The sequence below is a fragment of the Dermacentor andersoni genome, chromosome 6, assembly GCF_023375885.2.
Source record: "Dermacentor andersoni chromosome 6, qqDerAnde1_hic_scaffold, whole genome shotgun sequence".
Taxonomy (NCBI): domain Eukaryota; kingdom Metazoa; phylum Arthropoda; class Arachnida; order Ixodida; family Ixodidae; genus Dermacentor; species Dermacentor andersoni.
Window position 1 is genome coordinate 19,249,104 of NC_092819.1, and position 18,867 is coordinate 19,267,970.

Genomic DNA, 18,867 nt, shown 5'->3' on the forward strand with positions numbered 1-18,867 from the left:
ATGGGCCAATTATGAACTTCTTTTCAAAGCAAGTTTTCTCCTCTGAGTTTGAAACTTATGTCACAGAGCTCATTTTTGCTGTCATGCATACTCAGGAGTTGTTTATTTTGTCATACCAATGAACAAATTTGTCTTGAGTGAAGAGCTTGTACTGTGTGGTGTTTGTCTATTTTGTGTTTTTTTCTCTCACCAGAAATTTACTGCATTACCCCTTCCCCTGGAGGGGGTCAAAGAGCCTTCCTTTCATGAGTGAACTATTTAACTACAGAACATTTACATGGACCCTTTGTGTGTTTGTAAATTATGATCAATTTCTTATAAGCTTCAGTTGAGCTACTTGGCGAAGTATGCAATGAGTGGAATGCCAAGTTGTAGAATGAACAGAGGACAGTGGGATGATATAAACGTGGCCACCATGCACTGTCATTTTGTGTATAAATTTTTTGCATATGTTCACTTATTTAGCTGCATAATTGCAGTGTGTTATGTTCGCTGTGCACTCCCTGCACCAGTGCGAAGGTGGAGTTGTATTATGTTGCTCAGCCATAGTCCTTCTGCGGGATCAGAGTTATCTATCACAGCACTTCTGGAACCGAGGTCAGCTTCACTATATTGCCAGTGGGAGGTGTTCAAGAACATTGTGCCTTTGTCTATTGTTGGCATGAACTCAGTTAGCTCAGGCCAGCACAGTCGCCATACTGGCATAGTTATTAAATATCAGTTCTGTTCACCAACTTGACAAAATGCTGTCTCAGAAACCAACTGCAGCATAGTATGGCACAATGCTAGCCTTATCAGTCTTCTTGAAGCAGCTGATTAGTGTGCATGGGATTTCAGAGCTTATCCTGGATGATGCGCGGCACGTCTTTGAAGATGTGACGGAGCACTTCAGCAACGTGGCTTCCCTGAAGCAGAAGTTTGAACGCTGGAAGCAGGACTTTGGTGAATCTTACGAGCAGGCCTACATTCCCTTGTGCTTGGTCAAGCTGCTGGTGCCCTTTGTGCGACTGCAGATGGTTGCTTGGAATCCCATTGAGGTAGGACAGTGTGTATTTCCAGGCAGGCTGTGATGTTGTTGACGGGGATGAACAAAGGGGGTAGGAACTTAATGAAGACTTGCCACAGTGGCTCTGTAGCTATGCCATTCTGCTGTTGAGCACATGGTTGTGGTTCTGATTTCTTGCCACTGAGACCTTAATTTGAAGGAGGTGAAATGCAGAACCATTGTGTGCTTTAATTGACGTTCACTTGGTTAAGATCACAGTGAAAGGATAGACAGGTGTTTCAACGGCGCTGTCTGTCTGCAGAGCGAACTGATGACAACTATGTTAACACTTCCTTCTTTCACCGGCAGGAGTGCTGCAGTATTGGGGTCATCATATTCTGCTGTCTACTAGTGGCGTGAGGTCCTGCACTTGCGTATTTCACTGAAAAAGGGGCTTATAATGTGCAGTGTTACTTTTTCTGTGGCTCTGCTAGCTCTTGCCAATTCTGTGTTACTGTTTCCCGCGTCATTTGCGAATAAAAATTGAATATGCAACTAGAAACTATCTACCGAGCTCGCTCTTGGATCTTGATTTACATTGTGCTCATTCATCATTGGGACACTGTCCTTGTTGGTGTTTTTCAGCAAGTTTTCTGCCTGTGCTTGTTGAGATGTGCTTGTGTCATGTCTCGGGTGAAAATTGCTGCACGGTAGTCTCGATTGTGCATTAACGTGCTGGTAGTAATAGAGATGTACTGAGAAGTTGGTGCCGTGAGCACATTTTTGTTTGTACAAGGGATGTTCCAAAAGTAAGTTTCAAACTTTTTTTTTAAAGAGGAGGTGGTACACCAGGTGAAATAAACAATCACCATAAGAATCCATGCCCATTGCTGGTTCAACAACGGAAGGAGCATTGCCGAAGGAGGAATGGCACACGTGCAGAGCGCCAAGGAAGAAAGAGTAGCTGCAGACCAGCGTGCCTGAGGTTATTCGAGTACAAATCACAATGGCACACAGATGTGTGCTAACAATGTGGTTACCAATGGAAGTTGGTGCTGTTATCTGGCATGAATGGGCACCTGCTCCTTGCATTGAGAGCCGCACTCGCTGGACGTCACTCCCAAAACAATGCTGAAGTGGATCAGGCTGTGGGACAATTCCTTACATCGCAGGGCACCGAGTTTTACCACAGTTGTTTCTTCAATCTGATTGCAAGCTACGAGACAAATGTCTCAATGTTGGTGGCGACTATGCGGAAGAATAGTGCAAGGCATATCGTTTATAATGCCACGGTGTTTTTTTTTTTTTTCTGCAATAATGTTTTCGTGTGAAAATAAATGACAAAACTTGCTTTCGGAACCTCCTATCGTATGTACGGGAACCTTCAATTTTTCTGATTTGGGAGTGCAGCTCCTTTTTACGCATTATTTTGGTCATGAACAATCGTTCTAGCGTTATTCTTGCTATCGTGTGCATCATGCAGACATTTATTTCCAATTAGGAAATGTCTGTACAGTCATGTACTTGCATTTTCTTCATTTTTGCCCCAGCTATCCCAATGCCCCAATGTTAACATTCAATAGACTAGGTGGGCACTACTTTGCGTAAATAACAAATTAGAATAGGGTAACCTTAAGATACTTTAGATTAGAACAACCAATAATAAAAGTAATTTATGCGGTTAGCAGCAGTGTGCGGTTAGCATGCGTGCTAATAACTGCGAATATTGCTACACTCGGCAAGCCGTGGTTCCTCGCTTTGTGTGCTTAACTTGTTCTTTTATTCCTCTAGTGCATGAATTTTGAACAATCCGTGCAATTTATTAATTCAAGCATATACCATGGTGGTTGATCTGTATGTTCTCTGTTACTCTTCAGCTTTGCAAGAAGTTTATCAGTAAAAAAAAAGCGTAAGTTCTATGTCAATAAGAATAAGAAATGAAATTCAAAGAGCTAATTTTCGAGCATGACCATGAATTGCTCGGAAGCTGCCTTTCTGTGCTTCATCCCGCATGCGACCGTGAAGCAATCCGTATAGCAAAAGTTTCAAACCGTGGCCTAGTACCCCTTGAAGTTATTTATTTGGGGCTCTCCAGTAATCACCTAAAGGGCCCCTCACCAGGTCTGGCCATTTTGAGCTGACAAGTGCAGAGCATACATTGTGTGATAATGATTGTGTCTGCAAAGTATTACATCGCTATGCGCCGCGGAAAGATCTAAAATTTCAAACCGAATGCCGTTTCTCCTTCTCGTGGCCGCCGCTCTCCAAGCCAGAGGATAACATAATCGCGTCCCTGCGCCTAGGTAATCGAGTCTGCAGTGTGACGTCGCTTATGGTGACACGTGACTTCGAGAATTATTCAAGACACCATCTCTTATTTGTGTGATCTGTTACTTGAATTGACGAATTGAAGTTTAGAGAAATAATAAAACACACAAATGGAATGTCTGCGTGTTTTTTGCTTTGCACTGAAGCAAGAGAGATGTACTTCCGCTTCGTCTGCTTGTTCCCACGGTCGTGCGGTCACATGCATACGTGCCGAAACTATGCCATTTTCTACCGTGCTCCAGCGCCTGATCATGCTCTGCGACCCTCTTGTTATGCCTCAGTATTCGTGTAGCACTGAATTAGACCACTAGTCATGTTTCCTTGTGTGTACAGCACGCAAAATCGTGCGCTGCGCAAACGAGACAACAGCTCGCACGCGATGCCGTCAGCAGAAATGCGTAGTGCTGAAAAAAAAAAGAAAGAAAGAAAGCGAGGAAAAAAATAAAGTGAAGACGCGGCCTGTGACTTATGTGTCATGCACTCCTCGAGGTCCGGCATGGTAGAAGGCAGGGAAAAGAATTTCGCTTGCGAAGGCTAGACAGGGCGAGTGGAGAGGGAGTCTTGCTATGCAGTGGAGCCTGCCTGCTGAAATCATGGGTTCGCGGCACTGAAATATTTTTGTCTTGGCTATTAATGAGCCAACCTGAAAAATTTTTGTGGCAGAATGCTCTCTAGAGGACACGTAACAACTTCCAGCGTATAACCAAAATTTGCTCGGGGGCCTGGTGAGGGGCCCTTTAAGCAGAGAAATTGAACAAATTTGCATTCAACCTGAACAGTGCTTATTACTATGATTGTGGTTGTTTAAATTCAATGTTTTCGTTCTGTTGAAATTTTTCCTCGTTTTTATACGCACTGGCAGCAATTGCGCCATACAGTTCCACACTTCCATTCTGAAAAATTGTGCCCCCTATTCTGTAGCACCCTTAGTGGGAGAGGCAGAAACTACGAACATAAAAAGAACTGGTTTTTGGGTGTCATTGAGGCACCTGTCTATTCTTCCACCATGATCATGACTAACCCAGAGCCATTCACTATGGTGTCCCTCATAACCAACTCTCCAACTTCTCAATGTAAAACTACATCACTCACGATTTAATGATAGTCAAAGTTTTCCTCTAAGTTGCCCTAAAATGTTGTTTTGAGACACGCTGGGCTGAATAGTAAACTACCGAAAGTTCCCGAAACATTTTTGTAGCCAAAATACTTTGCGGAAACACCTGTTACAATAACGAGAGCAAGGGGATGTTTGTAAAGAGATTGTAAAGAATGTAAAGAGATTGGGGATGTTTGAACTCAGTGCCTGGTGTGTGGCAAGGAATGGCCCCAATAAATAAAGTATAAAGAAAGCAATATCTGGGTTTAAGAATGGACAAGGTGCCGCTTGCCAAATTTTCTGGCTGCCAGCTTGTTATAACACTGTGGCATTTCCATTTGATTCAGTGTGAGCCAGTTCGGTGAGTGTGCTACCTTACTACTTCACTACCTTAAAATTACTGAAAAGCATTTAGAGTTTACTAACATTATGATATTATGATGCTAGAGAAAACTGTTCATTTATTCAGTGCAGAAGGGAAGAATATTTTGGTAGAGCGAGGTTTCTACCCTGCTGAATAGACATTATGCTTAAATTTAGAGAGGGAGCACGTGTGCTGAAAACATTGTGAGATGGGAGATGTGTTATCATCTTGGTTTTGCTCATATAAAAGGTAGAGGTCGTGTGGTGTATATTGCGAAAGGGAGTGGTTAGCCAGAGCTTTATGTGAGAAGGGAACCTGCACATTGCTGGTTGTACGCTTGTCCACAATTTTTTTTTTCTGGCTTGTCAATGGTCTGTTGTACTTCATTGTGTCATCGAGTGAATTACATGTTACTAAAACAACCTCATACTGCCACATGCATTTTGTGTTTCTTACTTTTGACTCTGCCGTGAGTGTTACCACGCCTGCTTTGTGTCTGCTCTCAAGATTTTAAGCTTCAGATTTTGCCTGAGACGCGCTCATGGTATTGGATTGATATTGTATTGCGAGCGCTATAGGTCCCAGCATGATGAGCCAGCTTTATCAGGTGAACAAATGGCAGCTGATTGATCCAGAAGCTGATGATGCCCTATGAATGTAGTTACCCGCCGTGGTTGCTCAGTGGCTATAGTGTTAGGCTGCTGAGCACGAGGTCGCGGGATCGAATCCCAGCCACGGCGGCCGCGTTTCGATGGGGGCGAAATGCGAAAACACCCGTGTACTTCAATTTAGGTGCACGTTAAAGAACCCCAGGTGGTCGAAATTTCCGGAGTCCCCCACTACGGCGTGCCTCATAATCAGAAAGTGGTTTTGGCACGTAAAACCCCATAATTAATTATGAATGAAGGGCTGACTGCCAGCAGTACCATTTGATTGAATAATTACCGTCCATGCTTTCTGTGTTGCAATGGCTACTACCAAGTTGTGCTTTTCTTTGCAGTTTCCAAGATTGCCTAGCAAAAATTTGGTCTTTGAAGTAGTGATTCCTGTCTTCCTACATACATCAATTCTTATGGCAATGTCACGTGCAGAAGCCTGAGAGCCCAGAAGGCTGTGGATGGTACGAAGCACTCCTGTTCTACGGCGAGGACACTCCAGATGACCCTGACCTGTGCCTGCTGCCTCGCGTTGTGGAGCGTGTTCTTCTGCCAAAAATGGCAGGTCTGTCAGTTCTCTCCTTGTGAAGCAACTATTTTTACGATAGCAATCATATGGACACTCCAAATGCATTGCGGCTGTCGACATCGCCGTCACTGTGACGTTCTGTATAAAGTCCAAAGGCAGTAACACCATCACCACTTGCCCCACGCTGTATGTGCGAGCGAAAGCTTGCGAAGGGAGACGATGATCGCGGCTCAATTTCACCTGTGCGAAACAAACAGAAGCGGGGAGGAAGTGCGCCATCTTCTGTGGCGCGCGAGGCACCCAACATTGCGAGGCACCTGGGGAGGGAGGGGGGCGGCATTGTACTCCGGCTGCAACTGCGCATGTGGCATTGTGCACAGTCGCACGGCCGTGTCTTGAGAGCAATCTGAAATTGGGCAGAGTCTAGTTGCGTCGGCGGCTAGTAGCTTTGTGTGTGTTGTGTGTTCTCGGCGCTCACTTTGTGATGAAGTAATAGACAGCATGAAGATCACTTCGCTCGCTGCTGCTGCCGCGTTTCCTCATGCCAGCATTTTGACAGCGAGTGTCTGCAGTTCATTGAATGTGATGCTCATGTTTGCTCATGAATGTGATGCCATTGAATGGTCATGTTTGCTGTGCACGCTGACACCATGCTTTTAATTTAGTTGGCAAGCGAATGTTTGCAAGTTAATGCGGCCGATAAACATACTATCCTTACTTCTTATGGCTGTCTCCTAATTTGCTATCACAATCGATGCTTCACCTTTCAGGTGAAACTGTGACTTTTTTAGTGACAAGTGAGCATATCTGTGGAAAGGCAACCAATCTGATGGAAAGACAACCTGTCTGATTGGCTCTTGTTTAGTTGCTGTACATGTGACATAAGACTGTATACAATCGAGAGACAAGAAACAAACAGCAAGTGAGAAAATTTATAACAGCTACGTTTCCATTCTACGTAATGCTTGTGCTGAGCTTGTTCCATACTTAGGCTCCTACAGTCTTTTTGACTAATCTCAGATCATTGCTGATCACGGATTGTGTGTTCTTTTGGAATGTCTCTCAAGTTAGTCTCATTCACCTTTACAGAGCTCTTAAACTTTTGGGAGCTGTCACTTTCTGGGAAGCTGACTTTTCAGGCAAATATCTGTAAAAAAAAAAATTATCATACAGTCTAGCTCGTTACAACAGACCCACATACCACAGACTTTTGGATATAATGGACCATATTTCAGCCTCAGTTTCTTCTACCTGTTTTATTAATGCAATGAAGTTCGCTTTTAACGGACCACGCTACAACGGACTATCGGCTACAGCGGACGAAATTAGCGGCAATTTTTTTTCAAAATCGGGTGTATAAAACGTACTTTTGCCATGTTTACACTGGCTGACAACTGACTTGTGATGGTCAGCCGATGATCGCGGCTCAGCATCGCATGCACGAGGCAAGAGAGAGAGGGCTGGTTCTACTCTGGCGGCTGCTATACTTATGGCATGGCCGCCATATCTTGAAAGTGATCTGCGATGTGGACAAAGTGCGCACCCGTGCTGACACCATATCTTGAAAGCAATCTGCGATGTGAACAAAGTTTGCACGGTCATGCGGTCACGTGTGTAGGTACCGAAATTATGCCATCTTGCCACGTGATCATGCTCTGCGATCCGTATGTTTTGCCTCAGTATTCGTGTAGCACTGAATTATACCACTAGTCATGGTTCCTTGTGCACGCCGCGCAAAATCGTGCACTGTGCAAACGAGACAACAGCTCGCGCGCGATGCCGTCAGCGGAAATGCATAGTGCCAGGGGAAAGAAAATACGAGAAGAAGAAAAAGGTGAAGGCGGCGCCCATGACATAGGTTTCGCACAATCCTCGAGGTCCAGCATGGGAGAACGCAGGGAAAAGAATTTCGCTTGCGAAGGCTAGACGGGGCGAGCGGAGAGGGAGTCTCGCTATGCAGTGGAGCCTGCCTGCTGAAATCATGGGTTCGCAGCACTGAAATATTTCTATCTCGGCTATTAATGAGACACCTTGAAAAATTTTTGCTGCAGAATGCTCCCTAGAGGACACGTAACAACTTCCAGCGTATAACCCAAATTTGCTTGGGGGCCTGGTGAGGGGCCCTTTAAGCAGAGAAAGTAACAAAGTGTGCGCCCACGTGGCCCTCATCTTCAATGCCTGTGATGTGGACAAAGTGCGCCCAGTGCCGGTAGCTTCGTATGTGCTATGTTTTCGACGTTTAGTTCACGTTGAAGCGAGAGACAGCATGAAGGTCAATTCGCTCGCTGCTGTTGCTGTGCTTATGTTGCTTAATTTGCTATCGCAAGCAATGCTTCACCTTTTGGGCGAAACTGCACCTTCTTTTTTTTTTTTACTTTGGAAGTGAGGCGTTTCGCATATTACGGACTTCGGATACAACAGATGTTTTTTGTTGGATTATCAGGGTCCGTTGCAATGAGAGTCGATTGTAATGACAAGAAATGACAGCTGCTGCAAGATGGGAAGATGTATATTTGTAAGTGCTACAAGAGGCAAGACGAGTATAGACATGGGAAAAGAGTGATAGCATGGTGACAACACAGTGTGTGTCCTGTGGCTGTCACTTTGTTGTCTCATGTTGCACTTTAATACATACAGAACTGTTCTCATCTTTCATCCTAAGGCATGTTTCGTGCTTGAAAGAACAAGTAGGATTACTTGATTTGTTTTGTAATGTTGGTCACAGTATAATGGAGGCATGTGTGCAGTTTTTACTGCAGATTGCATGTCACTGCTGTCTTTTCTAAAGTGGTGAAGCATGAAAGTCATGAATATATGTTGTATACAGCACTGGCAGAGAAGGTCTGGGACCCCATGTCCAGCACCCAGACACTGAACCTGGTGCGGACAGCCAAGAAGCTGGTTGAGGATTACCCAACGGTCAACGCCCAAAGTCGGCACCTACAGGTTTGCCTTACCTTCTGTTGCAGTTTCTGTGTGCATGCAAGCGTGTACTCATTTCTCACTGTGTTTGCCACCTTTGTGCAGATGTATGGGCTACCCTCATGACATTTGTGAACTTAAAAGCAGTGGTGTTCAATATTAAAGTTTCCGAATTTGAATTTTAATACTAATAGAAAGAATACTTACAAATATTAAATTGAATACCAAATATTTTATCATTTCCAAACAAAAAGAAATATGAAGCTTGTGTAGTGGTTTACATTTGGCTAAAGAAAAGAAAGAAAGAGAGTTCGTGTAATGCCGTTCACAAATGGACGTTCGTTCAAATGAGAAGCTTGTGACAAACAATTGCTTTTAGTTATTTGGAACACCATCACATAACAGTAATGGAAGAAAGGTATGGCACCTCAAAAGATGCACCTGTGTTGCATTTGTTGGAGATTAGTTCAACACAACAGTCCTGCACATTGATCTGAAGGGATGCAAATATAGTGAGACTGGAAAATAATTTGCTTTGCCTTATGGGGATCGAGGTGCCTTCCTGCGCCTCATCCCTCAGCTCGTGCTTACCTTTATCTACGGGTACTGCTGCTTCAGTGGCAACATGGTGGACATGGCTAGTGCACCAGAGCTGATTTCCTGCCCAAACTGCGATTTTCCTTCCTGGCGTCAAGTCACTAGGCAAGCACATGTCACCGGGATGTGCCCTTATTGGCCTCCCAAGAGGCAGCCTCCTTTTCGACCCTGAGTTGCAATGCAGGGACAATACAGCCCTAGCACAGCGGGTGCATGTAGTTGATCAGTTTTGTGGTGAACCTTTGCCTGTAAATGCCTTGACTGTCACACTGTGTTGTACCTTGGGTTAATAAACCCGGTTTGCTGGCATTCTGTTTCCTGTGCCTTCTCTGTGCCGTGTCAGAGAGTCGACAAACCCTACTGTAGCGCCTTTGTGCATTGCGGAGTGGAGGACCACTGCTTGTAGGAGGAGCCTCTTGCAAACTAATTTCCACAGTCTAAATCGAGACAGTGAATTCTTACACTGCCTTAAAAGCCAGGCATTTTTATTGAATGACTAGAGGTTCTTCAATATAAGTTATCTGCCTCATGCGCTTACTCAGAAACTGGTGCCTCTGTGCAGCAACTGAGGCTCTTCTGGAGCAGAGTCATTTGTAAAAGGGCCTGCTTGCATCCACCTTTCTCTTCTGAGGCTTATCTCTTTTATTTCTGAACAGAAGCGAATATTTGACACTTCTGAATAACGAATTCTCATGTCAAATATGAATTGAATATTCTGAACTATTTGATTTGTCTTTAAAATTTCAAATAGTCTCACACCATTAGTAAAACACATTTTTACAGCTATAATGCAATGGAACACTTTGCACCACCAATGACAGCCAAGGGCTCGAAGAAGTGCTAATGAAAGACGTAATTGTGAAAGGAGTGCTTATAGATGTTACTTTTGTGTTTTGCCCCTGCTTATTTCTGCATCGCTCCATGAGACGGCACAAACTATATGACGGCACAAACTAAAAGGCTTGCCCCTCACCAGTCTCATTTGGCTGCCACTGCTGCAGTTTGTTGTTCCTTTTAGCATTTGAGATGTATGAGTAAGTCAGTTTGAGCGGTTCCCACATGGTTGGATCAAATTGCCATTCACTCCACTGACCAGATATCAGACATAACAGCTACAAGTCAAACTGCAAGCTGCCAGTCAGTAGCACCCTTACGTCTAAAGTGACGTGTCTTGTTGTGTGGTTGTTTATTTGCTTAATTTAGAAAATATGACCAACTCTATTGTAAGATATAGAGATAAGCAAAGGTACATAATTTCATTTGTTTGTCACGACTCTTAAAAAGCAAACTGCAATGAAATTTTGGGCTACATAAAAAGCCTAGACTCAAAAATTAGATACAGAACAACCACCATGCAATTCTTATTTTTTTAAAATGAGTGGATGCATTGAAAAATGCTCGTAAAGTAGGCACTTTTAATACCGAAAATGAAAAATACCACGATTATTGCTTGTTGAAAGTGACGGATGACATAGACCTCATGGCTCATCAGCATGGCATCTGAGGTTAGGCAGTGCTTGCAGCTTCCCAAAGCACGCTGAAATATCTCGGAGGCAATGGTGCTGGGACTTGTGTCGTAGCCGCTAAGCACCAGTCACATGCGTTGTCTGCTCAGGCACTATTCAAGTGCTGCTGTTAAGAAAATTTAACACTTGCCAGCCCTGCAGCTTTGCCAAAATTGCTTCTGTAGTATATACTACTCATTTATTACCAATTTAGCCAAAGTGAAATTTAGTTGTAGTTGACCTTCAAGAACATGTATTACCTTATTGAACTTGCAGAACTTCTTGGCCAAGGTGGCAGCACGTATTAGTCGAGCTTTGGATGAAGATGTCTACATTCCCCTCTATCCCAAAGAGTGAGTGACCCTGCAAGTCTTGTTTTCATTGTGACCACACACGCTCTGTCACCTTTGCAGGGTCCTAGAGAACAGGTCAGGAGCACCTGCGGCCTTCTTTCACCGGCAGTTTTGGTCCTGCCTTAAGGTGCGTATTGGCAGCAAAAAGCAAGCAAACAGGCAGGTTATTGCGAGTTTTGCAGCACTTGAAAACAGAGCATGTTTGCACGTACTCTGGTGCTTTTAAACTTTTAAAATACTTGTAGGGTGAAACGAGGACAAAGACCTGGACAGCTGTTTTTACAGTAGAGCTCCCGTACTGAGCTGCTGTGACACTCTTGGTTCCCCTACTACAGGGTAGCAAACCGGAGGCTTTAATTCTGGTTAACCTTCCTGTCTTTCTCTCCTTTACATCTCTCTCTCTCTCTCTCTCTTGGTTTATAACAAGTTCCTTTGATGTATGCTGTGGTTGTCATGGCACGAGAAGCTGTCAACAATATTGACGCCTACTCTGTTTTAGTTTTCATAGATACTACTACCTTGAAAATTATTGCATGACCGTACAGCCATTTCTTTTGTGGTTGCACACAATGCCACTCAAATACTATGTTCAATCGGTGACATACAAGAGAGCATGACTTCTGCATTTGACAGACGTGGCGTAACACTGTGAATTAGGAAACACAGTTTAAAGGTTGCTATGTTAAGAACTTGCTGTACTATTGACCAATTGTTGCAATCAAATACAGTGCAGTCCATTTGTAATGATACCTTTGATGATAACTGGTTAAAGCAATGAACTTTAGTGTACTACATAGATATATATATGATAGAGAAACACCCTATATACAATGTGTATAGTTAATAATAAAGGAAAAATGAGACATCTACCCAAACATAACTAGAAGGGAAACCAATTTTCCCTTTATTAATTACTTGTCTACACCTTGTGGGTTTCCGCAGAACTATTATGTCAAACTCTTTTTGCCTTTGCTTCTGAGTTGGTGATAAATACGACTTCACCTGCCATCTGCTAGCCGCGTGGTTAGCTCAGACGGTAGAGTGGCTGCACCGGAAAGGTGGTGGTCCGGTGTTCAAGTCCTGGACCAGGACGAATTTTTCTTCAACTGTGAAGCTTTTCTTTATTGAGGAACTCGTATGGGTTTCTTTTGTGGCACTTAGCTACATTTGGGTGGATGTCTCATTTTCCCTTTATTAATTACTTCTCTCCACCTTGCTAGTTTCCGCAGAACTATTACATCAAATGTGTATAGTTATAATTTGAATATCCTAGCACAAACAGAGTGCACTCTATACCGTAGACGGAAGCAAGGTGGTCTTAATTTAGTGTATGCTGCTGTGATTTGGTGGCTATGGTGTTCTGATACTGGTTCGTGAGATCATAGATTCGATTCCTTACCTTTGCAGCCAGATTGCAATTGGAGGTTGAATTAAGAAATACTTGTGTGCTCTGCATTGGGGGCACATGAAAGAACCCCCGGTTCTCAGAGTTAATCCTGAGCCTTCAGTTGCGACATCTTCCATAGCCTGAATGTTGCCTTGGGACGTTGAAAGTCAATCTTTCTCATATGTTTCAGCTTATGAAGAATGTCCTCAGCTGGCAAGGCCTGCTGGCTGAGGAGCCACTCAAAGAGCTGTCCTTGTGCAGCCTGCTGAACCGTTACCTGATTGTGGCCCTGCAGGCCGGCCTCTCTCAAAGGGACACAGTTGAAAAATGCACCCGCGTGAGTGCCCGGCCTGGTCCATCCTTAACCATTTGAAAGACAATTTTTTTTTTTCCTTTTTGACATGCATCCTCATGGGGTCGATTTCTCTTTTCTTTTTTTTTTTTTTTTTTTTTTTTTTGTAGACCAACATTTTGAGTGAAATCAAAGTGACAAAGAGATTGTGTGGTATATATTCTTCATTATATAAGGGTCCAATGGTTAAGTACATTTCCTTTTGTGTATACCAAAATTCATACAGCTTATTTTCATTTTTGAAGTAGCTTTGAAACAACCTGCACGTGCGGCCATAGTGAAAATGAGACATGCCAGGTTGGCACTCACAAGTAAAGTCAGTGTTTGTGTGCCCATCAGAAGAAACCCAGCAAGTGAGAAACTTTCAGTAATCGTTTTTTGGATTGCTAAATGGGATACAATCAGTTCTTGCTCCTCTTGCAAAAAGAGACTTGTGCAGCAGTATCTTTCCTTCGCGACAGCCTGTTTCTAGCAACAATCATAACCTATCATATCAATTTTTGCTACAACCATAACCTGAAATAGCATGTCCAAGGGTACCAAATCTAAAGTGTGTACGCACTGGCATGTGCATGCAGCAGTGAATAAGGTGGAACACACATAGCTCTAGGGCGCCACTGAGGATAGCTGCTATGGTGTGAAGGGAAAAATTGGTTCTGGAAGAAGCCATGAGGTGGCAGTACAGTAAAATTTTTTTTGGTAGCAGCACCTCGGGGATGTGTCGGGCGGCATTTCATTCCAAAAAGGTGCGTCTTGCTGCTGTACATGTACCTCTTTGGCCATTTCAGACTTGTTTCTGCTGCCATAAGTGTACGGTGGTGATACTCAGAGGGTTAAGCTTTGTACAGTGTCACAAGGGCGGGAATGCTTCCTCTGGCAGATATGGCAGAATGCTTCCTCAGGCAGCAGCAATCTATCACTCTGAACTGTTGTGTGCACCTTTGACAGCAGCTGACGTGCATTTTTCTTATCCCAATTTGCAGATACTGACACTTTCTCTGTTTAACTCTGTCTGTTGACAACTAATTCTAATTCTAATAAAGCATAGTTGTTACCCTAATCTTTAAAAAAGGCTGCTTGTGGTGCAAAGAGCAACAATTGGGTATTACTTGAGAATGAAGTATACCCTATAGTATATGCAATATCGCGTACTGGTGTATATAGTATACATATATATCTCTTGATGCATTCAAGCATATTGTTCATTCACATCTATGTTGGCCTGTTTGTCAGTTGTGCCATCACAAGTTCTCTTGTTTTGTTATCACAATTATGACTACCTTGCTTTGTAGCATTCCAATTATGGCCACAACTTTGCCATGTGAGTGCTTTGTTTCCAAGTTTGTTAAATAATGTGTTCAACAACATGTGTTCAATAGCACTTTCAATCAACTTTATTAAAATCGAAATAATTTGAAGTGCATTTTGTCCCAGCATGAGAGGCCATTAGACCAGGGCTTCTGCAGCCTTGGCTGCCGAGCTGAGCAGTGTGGCCTCCCATTGGGAGTGGGTGGAGGTGGGAATAAAGAGAAACATTTGTGAAGTTAAAACTTCAGCAAGTTTGGAAGCAAGTTGCTCATTTTGTGCAGAAGAAACACTTGGCAGTAAGTCAGTCTTTACTCTGTTGCTCTTAGACAGGTCATGACTAAGGTCATTTTACTTTCTTTCAAAACTGGTGGATATCATTATTTTTCATAAAGGCAGTGAGGATAAAGCTGCCTGATTTTGTGTGCATGTTTGATGCAGAAACGCTACACTGTGCATTTGTGCAGAATAGACACAATCATAAGGCAGGTTTAGACAGCCATTGTGTGTAATCTATACCAGTATGGAAAAGAGTGAGTTGTGCACATGGCGAGGGAGAAAAAAGAAAAGAAAGCTAGGAAGGAGCATTACATGATAAAAATGAAGTAAAAAGAAAGTCGGCCCAGCACATGATCATGTTGTGGTAAGTTAGTACTCCCACCGTCGCGCTCAGCGTGCACTCTTCTGACAAGACAGCAGGTGTGATAGCAGCATGTGGCTACAAAGATAAATGTATTGCATGGAACAACAGTAGTTGTGCAAGCATTTCGGTAGAAAATGTGCACAGTGCATTTGGCAGAGTACCTGAGGAAGTACGCTTCGTTTAAAATCTACTGGGAACAAAACATACTGTTAGAAGTTGAGCTCACCCATGACATAGCATTCACATGTTGGTTTGAATTTTGGGTGCATGGGAGAGAGAAAAGGCGAAGGGGATGACTTCACGGAGTGTTGGCTTGCTAACACTGGTTTCATGATGTTGTGCTCCCCCCTAGTTCCCTTCTTTCATCCATGGTTGAGCACGAAGGCCTTGGCAGCATTTGTAATGCATCCATTGGCTCTGACTTTTCTATGCAGCTGGTGTCAACGTTGCCAACAGCATGGCTGCGAGGGAGCCCACTTCCACAGCTGGAGTTGTTGACACGCTTTCTGCGACTCTACCGGCAGCACCTGGAGGGCCTCTGTGCTTCCTCTGCTTTGGGACCGGATATGCATGCCAGGTGATACATGCTCTTGAACTACGAAGTGTTTGGTGCAACTGTAAGGTGCCAATTTATGTGTGAGATTTTACAAACTACCATTTCTTGCATACCAGTATTTCTTGTTCAGTAGTGCACTGAAATAATTATTGTAATATAATAAATGATGATATTCACTTTCTCTCCTGTATCCCTGGTGAACGAAAATCTCATCAATGAACCAGCCAACCAGTAAATGGAGTGTCCTACACGACTGTTCGTGATATGCATAACAATTAACTAGTACCATGTGAACACAACCAAAGTATTTTGAAGGGCTGATAATCGCCTCCAAGAAAGGCACTATATGAAAGCAGCGAGGAAATGAAAAGTACAGGAAAGGAAGACTGGTGTTCTTGCTCATGAAATCTGCTTGCATGCAGCTTAACTGTTTAAGCTTTGTGGTAATGCCACTGTCGTATTCCCAATATGTTGTGACAATGGCAGAAGCAGCTATTTTCACTTTTTCCTTGGTTTTGAAAATTCCAGTTTATTGTAAGATCCTGCTTATAATCAAAACATAAATATTATACAGAATGAGTGCACAATTTCCCCTCCCCTTTCACTGCTAACAGAGACAGGTAAGTGGATCATTAGGGTTACAGAATGGGTGCCAAAAGAAGGGAAGCGCAGTCGAGGACGGCAGAAGACTAGGTGGGGTGATGAAATTAAGAAATCCGCAGGTGCTAGTTGGAATTGGTTGGTACTGGACAGGAGTTGGAGATTGCAGGGAGAGGCCATCTTCTTGCAGTAGACACAAAATAGGCTTCTGCTGCTGCTGATGATGAGGACTAAGAAAGTCTTTTGTTTGGCCATTGTAAGAAAAAAAGCTGTTAATCTTTAAAAGCTTTGGCACCTGAATAATGAGAGACGTGCAATATTTATCAGAAAATTTGCATGCCTACCCATTCAGCTTGCATGGCCATGGGAAGATGGAGGTGGCCAGGCTTTTGGTGCAAAGAAATTTACTCCTTTTCTTGAAGGGAAGGTTGTGCCAGTGACGTAGCTCCTTGCAAGATGGTGCCGCATGATTAATCCACAAATGTTTTTATTTCCTTTTCTCAGAGACGCGCTGGAAGAAGTTGGAAAGCTTCTGGCCTCACTGACAGACAAGGCCAAATCATAAGACATGTTGGAAATAAAAGAGGCACTTTTGCATTGCAACATTCTTGTGGCAGTGTAGGAGTGTCATACTTGTGTATCTTTGTCATCCTTTTTCCCTCGTCATAATTTTCTCAATTTTCATTTAGTAGACAATGGGCCTTTTCGATTTTCCACTTCTGGCTACCTGCGGGCTGCCAGAGCCAGCCAGAACGCCTTCGTCTTTCTCGGATTGCTCTGCCCACCGCACAATGCACTTCCGCCGCATGTTCGTTTTACTCGGGCTGGACGTTTCTGGCTACCTGCGGGCTGCCAGAAACAGCCAGGACGATTTAGGTCTGGCTGTTCTCTGGAAGTTCTCTGGCTAGCGGACAGCAAAAAGAGGCGACGAGCGCTCGCTGCCATCTTCATGGGGGCTTCACGGATTGCAACACGGGCACTTGAAGACTTTTACCTCGCTCAGTCAACTGGCGACGGTCACCTTTGGATTGCATTACTTCTAGTGTTATTTTTTAAGGTTCTGACGCACCGCTCCGCCTTGCGAGGTGGTGCGATACGTGTGGTGGTGAACCATTTAAAGTGTTCTTTTGTGTCTGTGTGTGTTTGTCCTGTGAAGGCTTGTTCCCAGTGCTGTGAACAGTGTGCCGCACTCATGTGTAAATGCTATCTGCATTGTGTTCCGCGCAAGTTGTAGATGCTCTGCCCTTTTGTTCTGCCCCACAAATTGCAGTGCCTTTTCAGTTCATCTTTCTCTGGTGGTATTCCTTTTCACATCTCTCGCGTATGTGCGGTGATATGTTGATTTTCTGGAGTTAGCAAAGGCGTCGCAGCTGGCCTGTGTTCGCTTCGTCTCTCCGTCATATCCTTGGGTGGCAGCTCGAAACCGATGTGTACTCATGATAGGCCGTTGATGTTAAAGGCATGCACTAGTTGTGTAATGGCCACATGTACATTAGTTTATTGCTCTCATGATCAACCAGTACTATTTTTGGTGTGAAACCTCTAGCTGGTCACGTGCGGTGTGCATTTTCATGCGCCTACTGCAGCCTCAGCTCCTTGAATGAGCATCTTTAATGCCTCTGTATGTATGTATAATCCCCATTTGTAACCTTATTATTATGCAAATAAAGAACTCTCAAACAACTTGGGTCGGTGTGTATGTGTTGCAAGGTACGGGTGGCTTTTCATAGTTACCATCATATAAGACTTATCACCAACGATTTCGCACTAACCATCAGATCAATTGCTAATAACATTAAGGTCGCCAATCATCTGTGAAGGGTGGGGTGAACCGCCTTTCTTTCTTTTTTTTTTTTTCATTAGGTGGCTGAAGAGCAGGCCTTCTTTTAGAGCGCAGCAGCGCTCGTTCCTGGGTTGAGCGTCAGCGTCCCTCGGCGTAACCGCGCAAATGCGCTCGTGCCACCGCTCACGCGCTCGTCGTCGTCTTCTACCACAGCTGGCTCAGCGCAACCACGCTTGTGCCACTTTTCGCGAGTTCGTCTTCCGTAACTGGCCTATGACTGGCCCCGTCGCCGCGCATCATGCCAGTGTTCCCATACTGCCTCGCGCTCGTGCCGCTGCCCTCCACTGCTCGCGCCTTCGTCGTCTTCTTCCACAGCTGGCTCCGATGGTGCTCATATCATGCCATCGTCACAGAGCAAACATAGAGAAAAGAGATTCCGGCGTTCCCATACTGCGCCTTCCTGTGCGAAGGCGCTGACGGCATTCGCCCACTGCCAATCGGTGCGATGATTTCGGTCACAAATTCTTTCCCTCAATATATCGCGAAATGAAAGCACGAATATATAACACGAATGAACGCGAATCTATAAAAAATGTGTGCGTACTTTTCGTCACGACGACCACCGATCAAGACAATAAATGTGTTTGTACCTTTGTTCAAAATTCTGTGTCACCTCTTTGTCGTGTTACACAGCTTCGCTGGTCATCCGGCCACCTTCACAGAGTGAAGTGGATCATGACTCTTTGTCATGTGTTAAGCTGCCAAACTAGCTGCGTAATTACCCAATGCATTATATTCGTGTTCAGAAGGTGAAGCAAATTACCGATTCAGTGCGTGGATCGAACATGACAAATCGGATTACCGAAGGTTGAGGATTTGGCTTAGCGGGGTCAATTGACTTTTTCA

The 18,867-nt window shown here is 44.0% G+C and overlaps 1 protein-coding gene and 1 long non-coding RNA gene across 3 annotated transcripts in view; one reads left to right on the top strand and one right to left on the bottom strand.

The window, feature by feature from the left end:
• The window catches only part of LOC126521308 (PAX3- and PAX7-binding protein 1), a 41,802-nt gene extending 24,984 nt beyond the window's left edge, over positions 1–16,818 (top strand). The window contains exons 12-19 of the mRNA XM_050169970.3: positions 838–1,037; positions 5,865–5,994; positions 8,786–8,904; positions 11,259–11,335; positions 11,396–11,462; positions 12,913–13,059; positions 15,457–15,599; positions 16,683–16,818. Of these exons, the coding sequence (XP_050025927.1) occupies positions 838–1,037; positions 5,865–5,994; positions 8,786–8,904; positions 11,259–11,335; positions 11,396–11,462; positions 12,913–13,059; positions 15,457–15,599; positions 16,683–16,743 (944 nt within the window). The 3' untranslated portion in view covers positions 16,744–16,818. The remainder of the gene's footprint in view (positions 1–837; positions 1,038–5,864; positions 5,995–8,785; positions 8,905–11,258; positions 11,336–11,395; positions 11,463–12,912; positions 13,060–15,456; positions 15,600–16,682) is intronic.
• The window catches only part of LOC129382249 (uncharacterized), a 29,326-nt gene that overhangs the window by 9,215 nt on the left and 1,244 nt on the right, over positions 1–18,867 (bottom strand). The window lies entirely within an intron of this gene.